The sequence below is a fragment of the Vipera berus genome, assembly GCF_964194415.1.
Source record: "Vipera berus genome assembly, chromosome: 1".
In the NCBI taxonomy this organism is placed as follows: Eukaryota; Metazoa; Chordata; class Lepidosauria; order Squamata; family Viperidae; genus Vipera; species Vipera berus.
In genome coordinates, this window is record NC_138202.1 from 243391764 (window position 1) to 243412446 (window position 20683).

At 35.1% G+C, this 20683-nt stretch overlaps 1 protein-coding gene across 4 annotated transcripts in view; it reads right to left on the bottom strand.

Moving 5' to 3' along the window:
* Nucleotides 1-772: 772 nt before the first annotated feature.
* Nucleotides 773-20683, bottom strand: part of RNGTT (RNA guanylyltransferase and 5'-phosphatase) — a 122629-nt gene continuing 102718 nt past the window's right edge. For 3 of the 4 annotated variants that reach the window (XM_081344852.1, XM_081344851.1, XM_081344850.1), the window contains 3 exons: nucleotides 12510-12576; nucleotides 3768-3891; nucleotides 773-1409 (listed from right to left, as the gene is read on the bottom strand). In XM_081344852.1, coding sequence (XP_081200978.1) covers nucleotides 1249-1409; nucleotides 3768-3891; nucleotides 12510-12576 — 352 coding nt within the window. In that variant the 3' untranslated portion in view covers nucleotides 773-1248. The remainder of the gene's footprint in view (nucleotides 1410-3767; nucleotides 3892-12509; nucleotides 12577-20683) is intronic. The other variant, XM_081344853.1, reaches the window with a different exon arrangement.

The window sequence follows — 20683 nt, forward strand, 5'->3', positions numbered from 1 at the left end:
ATACACTAAATGTTTCTAAAATATTCTGTTTGGCTACCACTATATTACTAACAAATTTATTCATCTTAGAGGTTGATTAAATAGTTGTGATCTATACATAAATACTGCTAAAATGCCAGCTGGTTTCTTTTACAGTCAAGTTGTGAAAATGTTTACCCTTACAAATATTTCTCCAACACATCTTTGTCCTCCATATCAATGAAATGCTTTAGGGACAGAATAAAACATAATTGTGCTTCAGCTAATCATGATTTATTTTAAACCAGAAAATTAAAACCCCAGATTGTGAATGATGTTGGCAATCAGCTGAACTGACTCTTGCTTTGAAAACTGAACATCTGAACTAAAACTGAATTGCGCTTATCATTCTATCTTCCTTCATGAAAATATTTTCTTTTATATCAACTGTTCTAATAGCCTTTCTTCCTGGAACTGAGACTAAATGCCACTTTTATATATCACCAACATATTTTCTGGCTTTTCTTCTATCATCTCTTTCTAGAAACTAACATTATATTGTTAAAATGGCTAATCTTCATGAATCTCAAATGATATACCTTTTGATATAACTTGTATTTATTTGTACAGAAATGGGAAATAGTTTTTATACCAAGGACTGTTTATGTTTGGTCCTAATGCAGAATCTAGTTTTAAAACAAATTCAGCAAATGTTTATTTCAAGCTGGAACAAAAAACACTCAGTGCACATCCAACACAATTTTTATATAAGACCTTGTAATGTCTTTAATATAAAAGGCTGTATTTAAAAAAATAGTGAAACCTGGTAAACTTTTATTTAAGAACATTACATTACCATTTTCAATTATTTTTAAAACAAGACCCTAAGAAAGAACTAAAGTAAATGAAACAAGGCAATAAGTTTCACACACTTAGTGAAATACTGGTTTGTTTGGTTGTTGTTGTTTTTTTTTTTAAAAAAAAAGGGGGGGGACATTTTTATCATGGCTTCACAGTTCCAGAATGCTGATATAAAATATTAAATTTGAAAGTTAGCTACCAAACAATAGCTTTCCACTGATTCCACATCTTTTTAATCCAACCCCTTAGATTAAATATTTTTCAAATTTAGAAACAATGTTCAACTTGTCAAGTAGAAAACAAATCTTAGTTCACGGTGTGGCATTCCAAAAAAAATGCACTTAAGTATTTACAGGATATTTACACCATACATATTATCTTGTAGAATTCTAAACAATTCTATTGTCTTTTTTGGTCTGAAGAGATCTGTTATGACAGCTGAGGTCTTTTAGGTGGTGGTGGTGGCATTAGTTCAGTGTCAGGATCCAGGTGATGTTTACGTGGTTGTCCTGGAGTTGCTGCCATGCATTTTTCAATGAATTCAAAAAGGATTTCCTTTGTCACTGGATGTTTTATACTGTTGCATACAGCTGGAAGGGAATAACACATCGTGAGAGCAAGAAAGAACATTTATTCACAGTTGTGCTTACAGAGAATAGAGATTCTCAAAATCCAGTAGATCTAAACCAATTGCCCTGCAAACTTCTATGAGTACGATGACAACATAATCCATGGAATGAAATTCAAAGTCCCATTCATATACAGCCATGTTCAACTAGCTCAAAAGAAAAAGCTTCTCATCACAATGTTCCTGGTAAAGGTCAATTTCTACACTGACACCTAAAACTCCTCATACCCTCAAAATCAGAATTTTTGATGCTTCTTCTCCAGCCTCTGAGACCGCTACTACTAAGAGTGATCGATCGATCAATCAATCAATCAGAATAGAACTGGAAGGGTCTTCTAGTCCAACCCCCTGCTTAATCAGGAGACCCTATACCAGGGGTGTCAAACTCAATTTCATTGAGGGCCGCATCAGCATTGCGGTTGCCCTCAGGGTATGGCCTACTGGGTGGGTGTGGCTAGAGTGCGTATGGCCTACTGGGTGGGCATGGCCAGCTCTACATCGTTCGCATCAAGGGTGCCTATGGGGGCCTGGACAGGAGTGGGACAAATCTGAGGGTCTCTGGCAGAAGGAGGGTCTCTGGGCCAGGGCCAAGGCAGTGGGGGCCGTTCCCTCACTGTTTCCAGGATGGATTCGTGGGCTGCATGAAACCACTTCACGGGCCGGATCTGGCCCCCGGGCCTTGTGTTTGACATGTCTGCCCTAGACCATTTCAGACAGATCACTGTCCAGTCTTTTCTTAAAAATCTTCAGTGATAAAAGCACTTACAACTTCTGAAGGCAAGCTGTTCCACTGGTTAATTGTTCTAACTGTCAGGAAGTTTCTCCTTAATTCCGGGTTATTTCTCTCCTTGATTAGTTTCCATCCATTGTTTCTTGTATTGCCTTCTGGTCCTTTAGAAAATAAGCTGACCCCCTCTTCTTTGTGGCAACCCCTCAAATAGTGGAATACTGCTATCATATCACCCCTAGTCCTCCTTTTCTCTAGACTGGCCATTCCCAATTTCGCCAACCGTTCTTCATATGTTTTTGTCTCCAGGCTCTTAATCATTTTAGTTGTTCTTCTTTGCACTTTTTCCAAAATCTCAACATCTTTTTTTGTAATATGGTGACCCAAACTGGATGCCCTATTCCAGGTGTGGTCTCACTAAGGATTTATAAAGTGGTACTAATACTTCATGTGATTTTGATTCTATGCCTCTGTTTATACAACCAAGGATTGTATTAGCTTTTTTGGCTGCTGCCACACACTGCTGGCTCATGTTTAAGTGTGTTCTGTACCAGCCTGCTACCGGCCCTGCAACAAAAGCAGGGACGACCCCTTTACAAACGGCAAGAGGCTGGAATAAAGCCTGCCAAATTTATGCACATAAAACAAGAGCAAGACAAGACACCAACCATAAAACACGAGCTAAGAAGCAGGAACAATCCAAGCGGTTGCCTTCAGCAAACCAGCCCTCCCACACATTCCCCTTATATAGAGTTCAGGGCGTGGCTTCTCTGTGCTTCCTTCCGAGGAGCCCCATTGCCTTCCTCTGTTTACTCCTACTTGACTGCCTCCTGCGTCGGGCATCCTTGAACAGGGCCAGCTGTGGGTCATCTTCATCCACGCTGTCAGGCTCACACAGCTGGGTCTCCACCAGGTGGGAGGGGCCTGGCTGGGGGCTCTGCGGAGCCTCAAAGCCATCATCAGCAAGTTCTTCAACACCCCCCTCCTCCTCCTCGTCTGAGTCATCCGACCCAACTGCCGAACCCACAGGCTGACCCTGAATCACAACAAAGTGACTGTCCATAGAACTCCAAGGACCCTCTCACAGTTAGTGTGAGCGGTTGAGCTCACACAGTTAAGCCAGGTTTCTCCTAGTTTATACTTGTACCCCTGGTTTTTCCTGCCTAGGTATAAAACCTTGTTTTTCTCCACATTAAATTTCATGTTGTTGGATAGGGCCCATTGTTCAAGCCTGTCAAGATCTTTTTGGATTCTGAGCTTGTCTTCTGGGGTGTTGGCTATTCCTGCCAGCTTAGTGTCATCTGCACTATACTGTACTGAATCCTGTGATGAACAGCCTGGTGCGTGCCTTGTAACTATGTAATAAATTTTAAAGCGTCAGACAAGAGAAGACCACTTGATATGAATACTCCATGCCAGTCCACATTTCATTTTTAAATATACATGAATCAAACTCTGGTTCTGAACTCCAATTTTTAGCGAAGCCAAGAAAATTCAAATTATGAATCTTAAAGTTTTTGCAAAAAAAAGTTATTTTTACTGGCTAAACTTTCATAACAAAATGCAGATACAGAACCAATTTATTGCACTTACCCATTGCTGTACTGTAAGCATTGGGAAAACTTTTGTCTAGCCTTTGTCTCATAAATACCCAGCTGTTGTTTTCAAACTTGCATTCTATTATTTTATTATCATATTGCTTCAAGTCTTTTGTTACCTGTTTTTAAAAATAAAGATTTTTTGTTGCAAATGAAAAAAGAAAGTGAAACTTTTTTCTCAAATTCAGATCATTCAGTAACAAATTACTTGCTATAAACATATTATGTACCCCAAAGATACAAGAAGCATGATAAAAGCAGAAAACAGTGAAGTTAAATTTCAATTTATGAATATAGATTGAAATTGTAACTGAATACATAACATCCCTATGGGGCATGTAATTTTTTTTAAGGGGGGGAAAAACCTAGAACGCAGAAATGCAAAGAATTTCTGTTCAAATTACAAGATGTTTTATTCTTGATGTAATTACATATACAGAAACAGAATATCAAATAGATCACAGGAAATTGTGTATATTGTGTTATTTAATCAGAAGAATATATTTCATAAGCTCCTAAAATTTACTAGCTTAGATTTTTAAATAAATTATACTTGTCATTTGAATCAGTAAACTTATACTAAAATCAACTTTTAAAATTGTCCAACATTTCTGTAATCCTATTTCTCCTCAAATTAACAATAATTATAGTCACAAAAATTATGAGTTTGTACACATTTACAATGATAAAAATTCAAATAAACCAGACACAAATCAATGATAAATGTATTATATTTTCCCCACTGGTGTAAGTTACAAAACCGCTCTCCATCTGTGTGAAACTAAATAACTGATGGGAAAACTATGGCCTCCAGATGTTGATAACTGTAGCTTCCAATATTCATTTCCATTAATATCCTGACTGGGACTGCAGGGAATTATAATTTAACACATCTGAGAATCAGAAATGCTTGTCTTAGTAACAAAATAATAAATAATAAATAATCTGAATGCTTCCAGGGTTGGTTTTATTAAAAAAAAGTTAAACCATATGCAGATATCTTTCAAGCTGTATTTTACAATTAGATTAACACCAAGTCATAGAATTACTTGCATCCACTTAACATTTTATTTGTTTTGGATACTTTATCTTGCGCACCTTATTAAGCCATGCAAAATTTTGGAGTAGCTATGGTAACCTCTGTTGTTGAACATGTTCTATTTTTCTAAACAAAACCCATGTTATTCTTGTTTTCATTATATGAGAAACGATTTCTGTACCAGAGTGGAAATGAATAGTCTAATCTTGTCCCAAGGCAATATTTTATAATAATTTCTTTATTTTTTTCATGTACATTTTATTAAGAATTTTAAATGGCAGACAAAACCTAACAAAAATTAATATAAAGAAAAGAAAGAAAGAGATAAAGCCCAAAGTACAAAAAGAAAAAAATGAAAAGAAACAGAAGTAGCTGATGATTGTATAAACACTCTGCAGTAAAGGGCTTGGGTCTGCCCAATAATTGGCGATAGATTTCCACGGGCACTCAATAGTGATATCATTTTGATGATCAATGTCCCCGATTCTCATTTCTACTATTAATTTGACCTTCTCCAGAGTTAATCGGCTTAAAGATTCAGGATAAATACAACTCCAAAATTCTGCTATACAGAAACAGGGACAATGATACTGGTAGCTGTCTGTCAACAGCAGAAACATCAGGCCTGTAGATGTAACTTGATTCAAAATATTGAGATTAGAATCCAAGACCAGGCATGAGTCTTAATACTTAGTACATTAGCTTCAAGGCTTCAATACGGCACTGGGATACTGAATAAAGTCCTAAGGAAATTTCAATGGCTTCATAAGTGCTCGGATTTGTGTATGGGTCAAGTTGCATCCCGTATAATAGTTGGGCAACTCTTTTAGCTGTAAACAATTTAACTGCTGCTGGAATGCCGGCATCAACTTCCCTCCGCCCTGTGCATTCCCACAGAGAGGGCCTCCTCAGGGTGCCACCGGTCAGAGAATGTTGTTTGGTGGCCCCCAGGGGGATGTCCTTCTCTGTGGGCGCTCCGGATTTATGGAATCGGTTGCCGGTCGAGCTCCGGATGGCGCCCGACCTTCGCTCCTTCCGACGCGATCTGAAGACTCACTTATTCGAACAAGCCGGCCTGGCCTGATGGGGGATGGGTTGGGATTTTACTGTTGTTTTTTAATATATCTATTTATTGTTTTAGCTTGGGCATTGTGTTTCTTTTTTAACTTTTGTATTTTTGTATTTTTATATGTTTGCCCTGTTCACCGCCCTGAGTCCTTCGCGAGAAGGGCGGTATATAAATAAAATTATTATTATTATTATTATTATTATTATTATTATTATTATTATTATTATTATTATTATTATTATTATTATTATTATTATTATTATTATTATTATTATTATTATTATTATTATTATTATTATTATTATTATTATTATTATTATGTAATATGCCCCATTGCCTATAAAATTTAATTATTGTTTGTGTGCTCTTTTGGGCAGTAGAAGTGGCATAATTTACCTGGGTTGTTAATTTCCTGGAGGCCCGAAATGCTATGCCAAATATTAAAACATCTGACCTGCTCTAATGCATGGGAACCAATTGTCCACTTGTTCTTTTGTCCTTTGTTAGAAAAAAATGAAAACTTTGGATTTATCATAACTGATTGTAAATTGATCCTCATTACAGTAGGGTACCAGGATTCTCAGTGCCTGCTTCATGTCTACAGAAGTATTTCAGCTTAACTAGTATCTTAAGACACTATTGTTGCAGCAGCAAGATATTATTTTGTTCTGAAAAATTTTTACAAATTCTCAAATGCACTTCCAAAAAAATTCCCCCATCCCCTTAATTGTAAACTATTATCATTTCTGTAGTAATTTAAATTTATTTAGATCTAATCATCACAAGTGTTTCCTTCTAACCCCACCATTCCCCCCAGCTCCCTGTACACACAACAGTAATTCACATTACCACCAATTCATATTACCACCACTGTGGCAACTATATTGATTTCTGGTGGGACGTTGGATTTAAATCTTTTTAGCAGAAGTGACATCGTGAGAAATGTTGGGAGTTTCACCCAATAAATTATCCACCACAAAATAAGGTTAGAATCATTCCCATTTCATTAGCATGATTAACTGCCCAATGTGTTCATCCATATTCTTTTTTATAGCATATCACATATATGTCACAGAAAAGCATTTCTCAGCCAGATGTTTTACAGTTGTGGAAACAGCTAGTCACATTCAGGAACACATACCCTATCCTAATCCACAGTGAATATGATTGCACACAGAGAAAACATTAGGCTGCATAATGAATTGAAAATGCATATTAATTGGTAATCACTGCCAAGTAAAATTTATCTTTAGCTAGCTAAGTCCATCCATCCATTTCCTGTTGAAAGAGGGAAAGATTTTAGTGAACCACTTGTTGGAGAAGGAAAAGTGAAGAGAAGAAAGTTTATTGTAGTCAATGACTTTCTCAAATTAGCATTCTCTATAAGGCTGTGTCATAATTTATCATTCTTATGGTGTTCACAGAATTAAAATAGCAGAAAATTATGTGCTTGCTCTATTTCACTGTGACAATTAAGTGGGATTAACTAACTATCTATGTACTTGCTTGCCCATTCATTAACAATCTGGAAGATCTTTCCAGAAAATGATAACATCTGCCAGAACAACAACCTAAATGCATTTTCCTAACAGAAAGTGCTGATCAGTTTAAACAATGACATGTTACTATAATTATTCTGAAAATGCTGGAAGGAGGGGAGGGGGAGAAAACATTCCTTTCCCCCCCCCCATATAATTTATGCGATCACTATCTACTATAATCACTGGTCCAACCTACAAATCACAGTTGAGTAATATCAGAAAGTAACATTGTTGTAAAAATTAGGACGACTTAGATTCATCAATACCAGCCATCAATAAAAAGTTTGCTCTTGTTTTGTAAAGCAGACCCTCCAAAATTCTCTGCTTTTCTTATCCCATTAAAGCAGGAACAAGCAATCTTTGGAAATGGACTGCATTGTTTTTTGTTTAATTAACCTTCAAGGGACATTTATTTTTTATTTTATTTATTTATTTTAATTCCATTTATATCCCGCCCTTCTCCGAAGACTCAGGGCAGCTTTACAAACTTAGCAGTAATGCAAGGGGATAACTTTATTAGAAGAGGCCCTCAGCTCTTTCCTCCCTTTCCTCCATAAGTGTAAAAAACAGTCATAAGTCACTTTTTCAGTGCCATTGAACCTTCGAATGGTCACTAACTGAATAGCTGTAAACTGAGAACTACTTGTATTGATTTTTTTCTTGATGCAAGACTGACGCTTTCCTTCATTACCTTTAATACAAGCATGGCAAGAAAAGGATGGCCTGGGAAGCCACAGGGGAAGGACTGGTGGGCAGGCCTGTTGGGTATGGTGCATTTGGGTATGCAAGCTTCCTCCTTCGGTTATATATTCAAGATGGACAGTATTTAATATTTATTTGTTATGTATATGTAGGGGTGTGGGTCTATACATATGTGTAGATAGTATGGTTAGGTGTGTGTCATGTATGTGTTCCACTTTGAGAGCGGGCAACTAAATTTCATTTTTGATGTGTGCCGTTGTGCCCACAGTAAAAAAAAAAAGACTTATCTTGTCTTATCTTAATAGTAAGTAAGGCACTGAGAAGATCAGTGGTTGCACAGGCCATGCAAAGGAGGTACTTGCCCCATAAGACCTTCTTGGAATCGGTCTGAAATAGGAATTTTAGTTCAACTTGGTGGTCCAGTCAAACTCCACTGCTGATACAGTTCTACAAATGAATTATTGAGTCTGTCATTGGTACCTCTATAACTGTCTGGTTTGACACAGCAACCAAACAAGTCAGATACAGACTTCAGCCGATAGTTAGAACTGCAGAAAAAACAATTGCAACCAGCCTGCCTTCCATTGAGGACCTGTATACTGCACGGGCCAGAAAGAGGGCTGTGAAAATATTTACAGACACATCCTGGAGTACCTCACATCCTGGACATAAACTGTTTCAATTCTTTCCCTCAAGACGACACTACAGTATAGGGCATTGCATGCCTAAACAACTAGACACGACAGTTTTTCCTCCATGCCATCACTACTCTAAACAACTATTTCCTACAACACTGTCTATGCTCTAGGATGTCAAACCATCTAGTAGAGCTGTATTACCTATTATCCTCCTCATCTTTTCATCTTTCCTATTATTTCCTTAGCTTCTTATAATTTGTTGTTTGTATCTCATGATTTATGTTGATTGCCTTTATTTAGTATCCTATTACGATTTATGTTGTTTGCTTATTTAGTATCCTATGACTATCACTGAGTTTGTATCTTATGATTTATTATGATTATTTTTTAAGATTATGATCATGATTTATCACTTGTTGCTTGTATGTACACTAAGAGCTTATGCATCAGAGACAAATTCCTTGAGTGCCTAATCAAACTTGGCAATAAAAGAATTCTGTTCTGTTCTGTTCCATTCCATTCTCTATTTCATGCATACCTTTTCTAATATACAACATGGATTTTTATCCTTCTCAGGAAAAAAAACCTCAAATCATATATAAAAAGGATCTCTGAAAATCAAAAAGCAAAAAAAAAGGCAAGGACTCTTTATCTGTAAATGTGTACATAATAATATAGCCCAAATACGTATTTTAAAAATAACTGTCAGATATACAGTATTTTGCAAAACTGCCCCATATAAGAACAGCTCAACTGCCACAGCAACTGAGCAATTCAGAGGTATAAGATAATACATTCTTTCAGTTCTACTCTTTAATTTAAAAAAATGTTGCCCTTTATCATTTTAAGTCCTTTTAGGTAATAAAACAATGTTTCTACATAAGGCCCCTCTTTGTCAAACGCAGTCTCCCAGTTGGCATAACATGGATGAAATGTTTCTGTTAAAACAGCAGGGAATCCATTTCTTTTGGTGGCTAGGACTCTACTTATTTACTTCATAGCTGATGGCTACAGGGAGAAGGGTGACACGATGATGCTAACAGAAAGGCATGGACCAAATATCTGAAATGTAATTATACTTTTCAAGATCTTTTAACCATATAGGGGGCTTCTTTCATCCCCTTCCCCTTAATGGCATGCTAAAATCAGCAGTGTGTCATGCCACTAGGTTTTGTAGCTTGCTACTGATGGGGAACAGAGGAGAGAGACTGATTATGTGTGTGCTAACAGAAGCATCTTCTTCTAAGATGCTGGAAGGGAAAATAACTCCTGTTTCTTGCAAAATACATTATAAATAATTTGCAGGGCCACAGAAAGTAGAACCTTTGCTAACACAATATTAGAGTCTACCATTTGTGGTGTTCCTGAAAACTAATGACAAACCATTGCATTACATTTTAAATCTATACTTAAAAATCAGTGAAAGTGACATATAAATCCATATAAAATTGGTGTGCTTATCAAGGAGCAAACATAGATTTCAATTCCCTCATTATATATATGCTTGATGTTAACTGTGGTCTGCTCTATATATTAAGTGAAATGTCCTATACAAAGCATATAGAATTAAAATGTCTCATTAAAATGACAATTTCTACATACGAACAAATCATTTAAATCATATCTAAAGTATGGAAAAAATAAACAGGAATACTTTGACATTTACTGCTATTTATTATTTCACATAAAACTGGAAAACCAGTTAATTGAAATAGTTTTCTTCAAATATGCTTTGCTTCCCAGCAGCTAGCTTTATTCAAGTTGTGTTTTTTTAAAAAAAAAAAAAATCAAATGAGATTTCAACCCTGGAAACGATCATGTTAAAGCTGCCAGAAAATGTGTTTGCTTTGTTAAATTGAGCTTCAAAAGTATTTCAATTGAACACACATTTGTAATTGCAAGGAAGGCCTATTCTTATATCCAATTCAAAATGCTTATTTTATTACAGCTTATTACGAATATGCTGTCTAAAATGCAGTAGCATAACTCTTCCATTTCTAGCCCATAATTTTATGATAATTATATGTAATAGTATGCATCAGCTGGTTTCTGTTCCTAACAAAGAACCAGATTGGCATGATAGCAGTTCTGCTTTCCCTATGGTATAATACGGCCTCCATAGGAATATTTTACAATAAGAAGAGATAGATTTAATCACGTGCTCTCAGTTTTATATCCTTTCATCTGGGCTGCAGTATACCAAAAGAATAAACATAATCTCCATAGACTAATTATGGCATGTTTTCAGTAGCCAAGGTTGGCAACAATGAAGCATGTCTTTTATTAACTATCTCACATTCAAATTTTATTATGGAAATCATCAGTTAAATCCTGCAGAATTGTTACTTTAACATGAAATTATTTGTTATTTTAGCATGATTTTTTTAACATGAAATTTCATCCACTTTCCTATAAATTAAATGATCATGCCAGAGTTATATTTTTAATATGTTATATAATTTTGTCTTTGACTTAATCACAGCCAGGTTATCCCACTATCCTTTCAACAGGATTCTCATTTGGTGTGAAATCTTTCTCTTAGATAAGATTTGGCGCTCCATATGAAGTTTCCTTTAAAATATAGACACTTCTAGTTGCTTTATTAAAGAAATAAGTGCTTAAGAATTGGAATTTGTTTCACAAAAAATAAATATTTTCATAACATGGTTAAGAGAATCTGGGTGAAGAGAGGAGAAAGCGTGTCAAGAACCACCTGATTTGTTATGCTCATCTCCCTGGGGGATGTATAGAGAGATTTGATCACCACCCCTGAAAAATAGTATGTACATAAACAAAACAGCTACAACAATTGGGGGGGTTGTATTTCAATCTTTCTCAGAGGAAAACATAGACTATCTGTAAATTTAGAGTGGTTTTTCTCCCTCTCAAAATTGAGAGCCATTTCTTAAAATAAAATGTATTGATATCCAGAAGCATTAAAACCTAAACATTTATTATACAATGCATAGCTAAACTATGGGATTTGCTGCCATCACACCAATTGATACCCAGCAATTTAATCAGTTTTGAAAGAGGACTGGATAAATAAATAGAGTACTAGGCTATTAATGGGACTAACCTTGATAGCTCTTTATTACATCTAGAACTGTGGGCAGCATATCTTAAATATAAAATATGCTAAGATATGCTAGGAAGCAACAGTAGAAACAGCTATTGTCTTCCTGTTTGTGAGAGTATTATTATTCTCTCTACAATAATTACAGCAATAGCAATAGCGTTTAGGCTTATATACCACCTGTACTGCTTTACAGCACTCCCTGGGTGCTTTACAATGTTGAAGCATTAGTTGCATATTGCCCCCAATAATCTGGATCCTCATTTTACCACCCCCGGAAGGATGGACGGCTGAATCAACCTTGAGCCCCATCAGGATCAAACTCCAGACTGTTGGCAGAGTTAGCCTGTAATATTGCATTTTAACCACTGCGCCACCAGGGCTCCTAATAAGAGAGATTAACCTGGGATTATTTAATCCACGTGAAAAAGATTAGTATCTCAAACTCAAATACACTAATTCTACCAAATGTCTGGAAAAGAACGGACTTAAGAAAGTAAAGAGCTAACCATTTTAAAGTATAAATATTTCCTCAAATTTTTTTAAAATAAGATGCTTATTTCTCAGAAAGTTGCAAACGTTGAGCATGTGAATGCTACAACATACACACACAAACTAACAAAGCAGCATAGCTTTACCTAGGCAAAAACTTACAAAGTTAATTGTTATTACCTTAATTTCTGCAAAAGGTCTATCTAAACTTCCAACATAAAGCAGTCCGACATTCCTTGGGAGAAGCCTAAAAAAAAGAAAATGTCTAATTAAAAGCTGCCTTAATGCCATCATACGTGTTTTGATAAGTATATGTAAAGTAATCTAACCTGGCCCATGTATGCAGGTAGTCCTCAATTTACAACAGTTCATTTAGTGACCATTCAAGGTTACAACACTGAAAAAAGTGACTTATGGCCGTTTTTTTACATGACGTTGCAAGTATCCCCATGGTCATGCGATCAAAATTCAGATTTTTGGGAACTCTCTTGTATTTATAACTGTTGCAATGTCCTGGGGTCATGTGATCCCTTTTTGCAACCTTCTGACAAGCAAAGTCAATGGCGAATCCAGATTCACTTAACAACCATGTTACTAACTTAACAACTGCAATGATTCACTTAACAAATGTGGCAAGAAAAGGTCATACAATGGGGCAAATTCACTTAACAAATATTTCACTTAGGGCTCAATTGCAGTCGTAACTCAAGGACTACCTGTATATTCGTTAATATACCTAAAACTTAAGTAGTAGTATGAAATCTAGTAATATACTGAAGTCTATGCTTCATATTTTTTGTCAGAAGGCAATCTCCAGAAAAGTAATTATTAGGCTTATCAAAACTTGAGCTGATTAGGAATGGACAAAATTCCCTCCATTATTTCTACAAAAATTGGTGCTTTACCAAAAAAAAGTTACATGTTTGGAATGAATATATTATTCTCACAAGAGTAAAAAAATTTAAATTTACAAGTCACTTCTTAGCTGGAATTCTAGTATTACAATAATTTCTCCCTTACTGAAAGATGAGAGATTTGACTTTCAAGTTATATTACGGTTACTAATAATGGTCAATGCATGGTTCTTTCTAAAAGATGTGTGGAAATGGTCATGCAGAGATCCAACACTGATTCAAATTTAAGAAAAGGCAGGGCCAAAGGCCAAAGTTCTTTTGTAAAGACTTTACTTGGAGGCCTACTTAGAAATACACCTATATGGAAGCTATCATAGGAATCCCATATTATCCCATAAAAATCCCAATCCTCCAAAGAAAGGCAGCTACTGAAACAGGTAACAATAAATACATTTTATATAAACTATAAAATTTATCCATATCTTCAGATCTCAAACTTTTATTCAGACTTTAAGCATCCATAGAAAATAAAAATGATAGTTGAGTTTAATCCAGACCTGGGCATTTGACGGCCCCCAGGTGACATCGAGCCCTTTAGCTTCCATGGCTGGCCTATGTAGATTGCTTTTATTTTGAAGGAAGGCAACTGCTATTTTTTTTCAATGGTGTCTGTGTGTGCATGCCTATGCACCTTTACAGCCCTATTGGTTTGGCCTTCCACAACAGTCCCAGTTTTCTCATATGGCTCCTTGGAAAAATTAATTGCCCACCCTGGTTTAATCTATCTATATCCTTGTTGTGGCTAAAATGGTATCCCCATCCTATTCCTGTTACTAGTTAGAATATCTAAGTTTTAGAAGAAATGACTAAAATTCATTTTTATCAGATTATCATATGCAAAAAAGGCCATCCATGAAAAGAGCAATAGCATTTATTTAGTATAAGAAAACAAAAACAAAATAGTCCACGACAGTTGTTGCTACTGCTATTCGATAGGTTTCTTTAGATTATAGAAATTATCATTTTAATTAGATTTCTCTTGTTCTGGTTGTTTTAAATATTGTTTTAAGCAGGTACTAAAGTAGGTTTTCTCAAATAATTTCTCCCATGCAATCCAGAAAGAAATTGAGCACCAAAAGTCATAAATTCAAGATTAGCTGAAATGAATCAAAATGTAAATATGGAAAAGTAGCAAATTGGCAGTCCAGAGTGTAATTTTCAAAATTTCAAGATCTATTGCAACTTCATGAGCCGTATTTACTGACATAATTTTGTTAAGGAACATTTACAAAACTTTTTTTACTTATCAATGCAAAACACAATGCTAAAATGTAATTGGAAAAATAAAATGTAAGGGTTATCTTTCAGTTATAATTATGGTTTTCTTTTAGTTAAGGATTCTGGGGATGCGCATCAGCAGTGCAAGGTGCTAACATTATAGGATGATAAATATGAAATCATTATCACAACTTCCTAGGAAAGTTGCTGCTTATTTAAATGAAGGCATATACATTAATGAAGCTGTGATGGTGCAGTGGTTAATATGCTGTATTGCAAGTTAACTCTGCCCACTGCCAGGAGTTCGTTCCTGAAGGTTGACTCGACCTTCCCTTCTTCTGAGATTGGTAAAATGAGGACCCAGATTGTTGGGGGCAATATGCTGACATTTGTAAACCACTCGGAGTGTGCTGTAAAGTGATGGAGCGATATGTAAATCTAAGTGCTATCACTATCAACAGGGAGAAAATCTACATGAATTATAATTAATATTCAGATAGCCATCCTTTTGATCTATCAAGGCTGAAAGCAAAATACATCATCCCCTTAACTTCAATGTAGGAAGGACATCGCTTTGATGAGAAGCAAATATTTGTATATAGGACTAAGCTGTCCCAAATCAGTTCTCATTGTCTGAAATATAAACTGGCTGTAGTGATAACTGAGTCTACTGGATGGAATCTACTTTTTCACACTAGAACATTATATTTTGGATAGCTTTGCTTATGATATAAATGGAACAAGCACCAACTCTAGTGTTCTTTGCTTTCATATCATATTTTCTTAATGTACAATTAGGACTCAGATTACCTTTCACTGATAATATTGAAGGGAAAGATATGCAAACATTCAGAAAATCCATAAAGGAGTAAATATATTTTCACAGAACTCTTGTGTAAGCTGGCTAATACTTAAGTTAGAGTTAAAGGGTCATATTCTTTCTCATATATAAGTATTATTAAGAGTAATAAAAATGTAAAAAGACAGCTCTCTCTTTTTGTATTGTAATTTTCTTAATTATGTATTTTAACCTTGGAAAAAAAATTTTAAAAGAACACTTAATAAATAGCACTACATGCCTTTACTGTCACCTGACAGTTTCATTGTAGTGTGTTGAATACTTTGTCCATCCTCTTTATAAATTATTCAAAGAATTGATCTTCTCTCATTCCTTAGGGAGATTATTATTTCATCTAACAGCCATTGTTAGAATCTTCTCCATTTTGGTGAAGTCTCAATTCCCCCTTCCATTCCATCCCCATGTAAGAAACTTTTGTCCTCAACAAAATATGTACAGGAAGTATGAGAATAATTCACAGTTCCCCCACAGTATATTTTCATGTTTCTTAGTCTGGCAGTTTTTAATTCTTATACTGATTTTAATTCACAAATCAGATAATTTGTTTTAATTCTGTCAAAAGTTTGAAAGACTAAAGCAATTGTTTTTCAGATTGCTGTAATCTGTCTATGAAGGATGACAGCAGTGTATTTCTAGAAGCACTGCACTATTAAACAATCATTATTATTAAATAGTGGCATATTTTCTCTTGTTCCCTTTAAGCAATACTTCAGTTATCTGAAGACTTGATCTGATTAATATTGTAGTTGCTTTTTTTATCCTGATCTCTTACCTTCTGAGCAGGAAGATATCAAAATGAGGAAAGAAAAACTATCTGATACTGGATGTAAAATTGAAATAATAAATGTAGCTTTTTAATCTGTAATGCTGTCCTTTGTGCGTATAAGTGGAAAATCTACTTCCATCCTTATCTTTTGAACAAGTTAAACTGCTACCTTAAAGAACTGCAGTGTTGATATACAACCAGCAGCTCATATAAAATGATAGCATGTTGTTAATCTAATTAGCTACAGGATGTTATTTCTGTATCCCTGGGCTCCAGTCCATTTTATCCAGTGTTCATTTGTTATTTTGGAACATTACTCTTACATAAGGGAATGAAAAACAGGATAGATTAGAAAACAAGAAGCTCAATAACAAATGCCAGTGGAGATGTTCCATTCAATTTCATCAAAGCAGACACATTATTCTTGTAGTAAACATTATACAAAGTTGACCAAATTTTTACAAATTTTAGCAAAGACAAGCATTAAATATGTCACATTCACCACACACACACACACACACACACACAATATATATATTATGATGATCCAAATCTTAATCATCTATTAGCTCAAAAGTTAATTTAAATGATTTTACGATATTTGCAAAGATGAGAAACTATACAAGTTAGCTTGCCTAAAGGACTTCCATTAATCAACAGACTTTACTGTGAATTAGGCACATGACCAAATGTCTGCTGATGCTACATAGTATGTAAACATTGAAACAACATTTAATATTGGTCATATGAACAGTAACAATAGCTACAGGTAGTCCTCAATTTATGATGGTAACTGGGATCAGAATTTCTGTCATTAAATGTTAACTGAGTCCCATGTTAAGCTAGGCAATTTCCAAGGCAACCACCAAGTCAGTAGGGAAGTTGAAAGTCTCAGATGGCTTGTAAGCAGGCTAGCAGGCAGGTAAGTAAGTAAGTAAGTTGCCAGGTGGGGGATGGCATGAGGTGCAAGGGTGGGTCAGCAAAGCTAGAGGATGTGAGGGAGGCACGGCAAGGCTTGGGGAGAAGGTGAAAACGGCTGATGCAGCACAAATGCAGAAGGGCTGGGGAAGGCTACATGAGTGGGGGAGACTTACCCTAGTGACTTTTGATATTCCCTGCCAGCTTCCAAACTGACTTTCAGTGGAAGCCAGCAGAGACATTTGAAAATGGCAATCATGTTATCAAGGGGCACTGCAACCAGTAAGTGCAAGTCATTTTCCAAGTGCCCACAGGGTTGCTGGGATGGCCAAAACTTTGAAGACCAATCAATACTGCCATTTGTTTAGTGTCATCATAACTCTGAATGGTCGCTGAACAAATGGTTGCAAGTCAAGGGCTATCTGTATAGTCAAAAGAATGATAGCTGGAGCACATCATTAAAGTATAATATATTGCTTTAAGATTTGCAGATTAGAAGTCCAAATATAATTTAACATCAATCTAGTTAACATCTATCAAATGTAGTATGCCTATCCTCTAAATCCACCTTAGCTATCAGATGCTGTAAATTAAAGAAGTCAAGGCATAAAAAAGAATTAACTGTTGTAGGGAGAATCTAGCTTTCAATCTAACCCTCTGCACTTTTACTCAAAAATAAATTATGGGTTTTACTCATCGTCTATGCATCAGTCTATAGTCTCTATTATTTTAACTTATCTCTATTTGCCTGTGAAAATTAAACTGTAGATTTATTATTTTTGATTATTGGATAAGACAGTCAAAACTCAACATTATTAAAACTTGCTAAAAAGCAATGCAACATATGGAAGATTTTCAATTTATTATTACTTTTTCCAACTTTTACTTTGCCTTTTTTGGCCAATAGATCATAAACAAGTTTATGACATCATCTTTAACCACACTGAAAAAACAGCATACAAAAAACATAAAAAGCATTCTATATCACTTCACAAATGCTTTTCACAAAAACAAAAAAGATATTTATTTTTAAATAGACTTATATTTAAACAGACCTTGACTAGTTTTCTAAAGAAACTAAAAATAGGTCCCAACAGGACATATAAAACAAACAATTTAAAGCAAAAAGACAAAAAATGTATTTAAATCAAAGTTTTGAAATATGTGTTTCACTAATGAAATGAACCCACCCCAAAGATGAGTAAATTATACTCTCTTCTACTTGCTACTGCTAATATGGAGATGCGACATAAGTGGACAGACTATAGTAAAACACTCTCTAAAACTACAAAACTAAAGTAGAGACATTTTGTCAAATGAGGGTTTGAAAAATATATTTCTGGTCTTGAAGTGCATAAAACAATCCTGTGTAAAACAGATCCCATCTGGGAATATTTTGATGAAATCCAACCACTTGTACTTGAGAACAAGAGAAGCAAGCATGCAAAATGCAAATAGTGCAAGAAAATGTAAAATCTGTTTGCCTAAATGAAGCATCATTATGAGAACTACTGCTCCAGCTATAAAGCCCTGAAAGGAACATGAGTACTAAAATATAATTCAATTTTAATGGCAATTAATCTAAAAATAATCAATATTACTCTATATGCTAAATGTACCTTCTAGAAATGAAATTTACATCTCACTGTCAAAGGGCTCATCAAACAAATGCACATTTAACTAGAAATGGTTATAGGATCTTCCACAACAGTAACTAAAATCATGATTTAAAGTATTAAATTTGAATCTTCCCTAACATTTTAAATCAAATCTACCCTATTTTCCATAAGAATTTTTACAAATGTCCTCCCTTCCTCATGTTAAATGGGTTACTTTTAATTCTTGGTTAATGGGGATGTAAAATTGATTTTTGCCTTTTTGTGTAAAGTTTAAAATTAGGACATCTACAATTAACAAATATTTGACAAAATAGAGATGATATTAGCAAAATTTATCATGATGCTTTCTTCCACTATTCTATGAAGTATTTGAGCTTCTTAAAATGTATGTATGGAAACAAAAAGCTTGTGCCTGATAAATGATTATTCAATTGGCCTCATACTGATCTAATCTTATTTAAGGACATTTATATAACTTAAAAAAGGGACGTGGTGGCTCAGTGGGTTAGGATGCTGAGCTTGTCGATCAGAAGGTCGGCAGTTTGGCGGGTCGAATCCCGAGTGCCGCATAACAGAGTGAGCACCTGTTACTTGTCCCAGCTTCTGCCAACCTAGCAGTTCGAAAGCACGTGAAAATGCAAGTAGAAAAATAGGGACCACTACGGTGGGAAGGTAACAGCGTTCCGTGCGCCTTTGGCGTCTAGTCATGCCGACCACATGACCACGGAGACGTCCTCGGACAAGCACTGGCTCTTCGGCTTTGAAACGGAGATGAGTTGGAAACGACTAGCACGCATGTGCGGGGGAACCTTTACCTTTTACCTATATAACTTAAAAGAATTCTTGTTTAAAAATGTAGTACAGCAATTATCTTGTATCTTCAGGTCTCATCATAAAAATATAACTTGCACTGAAAGACTGGAAACATTTTTGTATTATAAGTTTTACTTCCAATTTAGTAACTGAGATAGCAATATGAATTTTACTTTGCTCCTTCTTTATGCATTCGATCAGCAAACAGAAGAATTATAAATCATTTATTCTAAGGTATTCACTATTGTAATGCATTCCAACTCAATAAATATAATGAATCATAGCTTTTTCACAGTTTAAAGTATGTAAAAGTATATTTGTCCATTTCTATATAAAATAAATTTCTTCATATTATGTGTGTGTGTGTGTCTGTCTGTGTCTGTGTCTGTCTGTCTAATAGAGGAAGTATATTTTAAAAACAAATCAAAGCCATCTCTTTTTAGTCAGGAACATAATTCTTAATATCACAGGTAACAATAACTTTGGGATAAATGCAAAATCACAGCAATCAATATAGAATCTGGGTTTTATTTATATGTTACAGCTGAGAGGAAAGAGTTATTATGGAGGAACTACAATACATAATTACATATAATGTCAAAAACTATTCCAAAGCAAAGTAATAGGGGGGATAACAGAATAGAAACTTCTAATTGAAGAAACACTCTAGACAATGGAGAACAATGGGAGGTAATGTGAAAAACAAAACAGAGAATGCATAGATTAAGGAAGACAAAAGCAATGAACAATAACCCATTTCTTTGTTAGAAAAAAGGAAGAGGAGGTAAAGATGCTCTTTGTTTAATATTCAACTTAGTCATTTATTTATTGATCTCAAAGATTCAATAGAATGGGGAAGTGTCCCAAATGGCACAGAGATTCACGGTCCTATCTTGAAAACAACCGTGTATAGATAAGATTTTTAAATTCAATTTAATCAAGCTAATGGTGTCCAATAGCTTTTCTAGTGAAATTCTCTTGCTGATTTATTTGTGGTAATACAATTTTGTAATACTAGTAAGCTTTATAATGAAATATTGTAAAGTTCTGATCAAACTACGTCAGTTCAAATCTGTTGATAACAGCCAATATTTATCATTGTCATGAAACGGTATATTTCCCACTGCAACGATTACTCAGCTGTGATAGTTTCATCTTCTGGTAAATCGTAATACGCATCAAAGTTTCATTTTTAAAACAAAGGGGGGGAAATCCAGCACTATAGCAATTTGTGCCTTTTTTTTCTT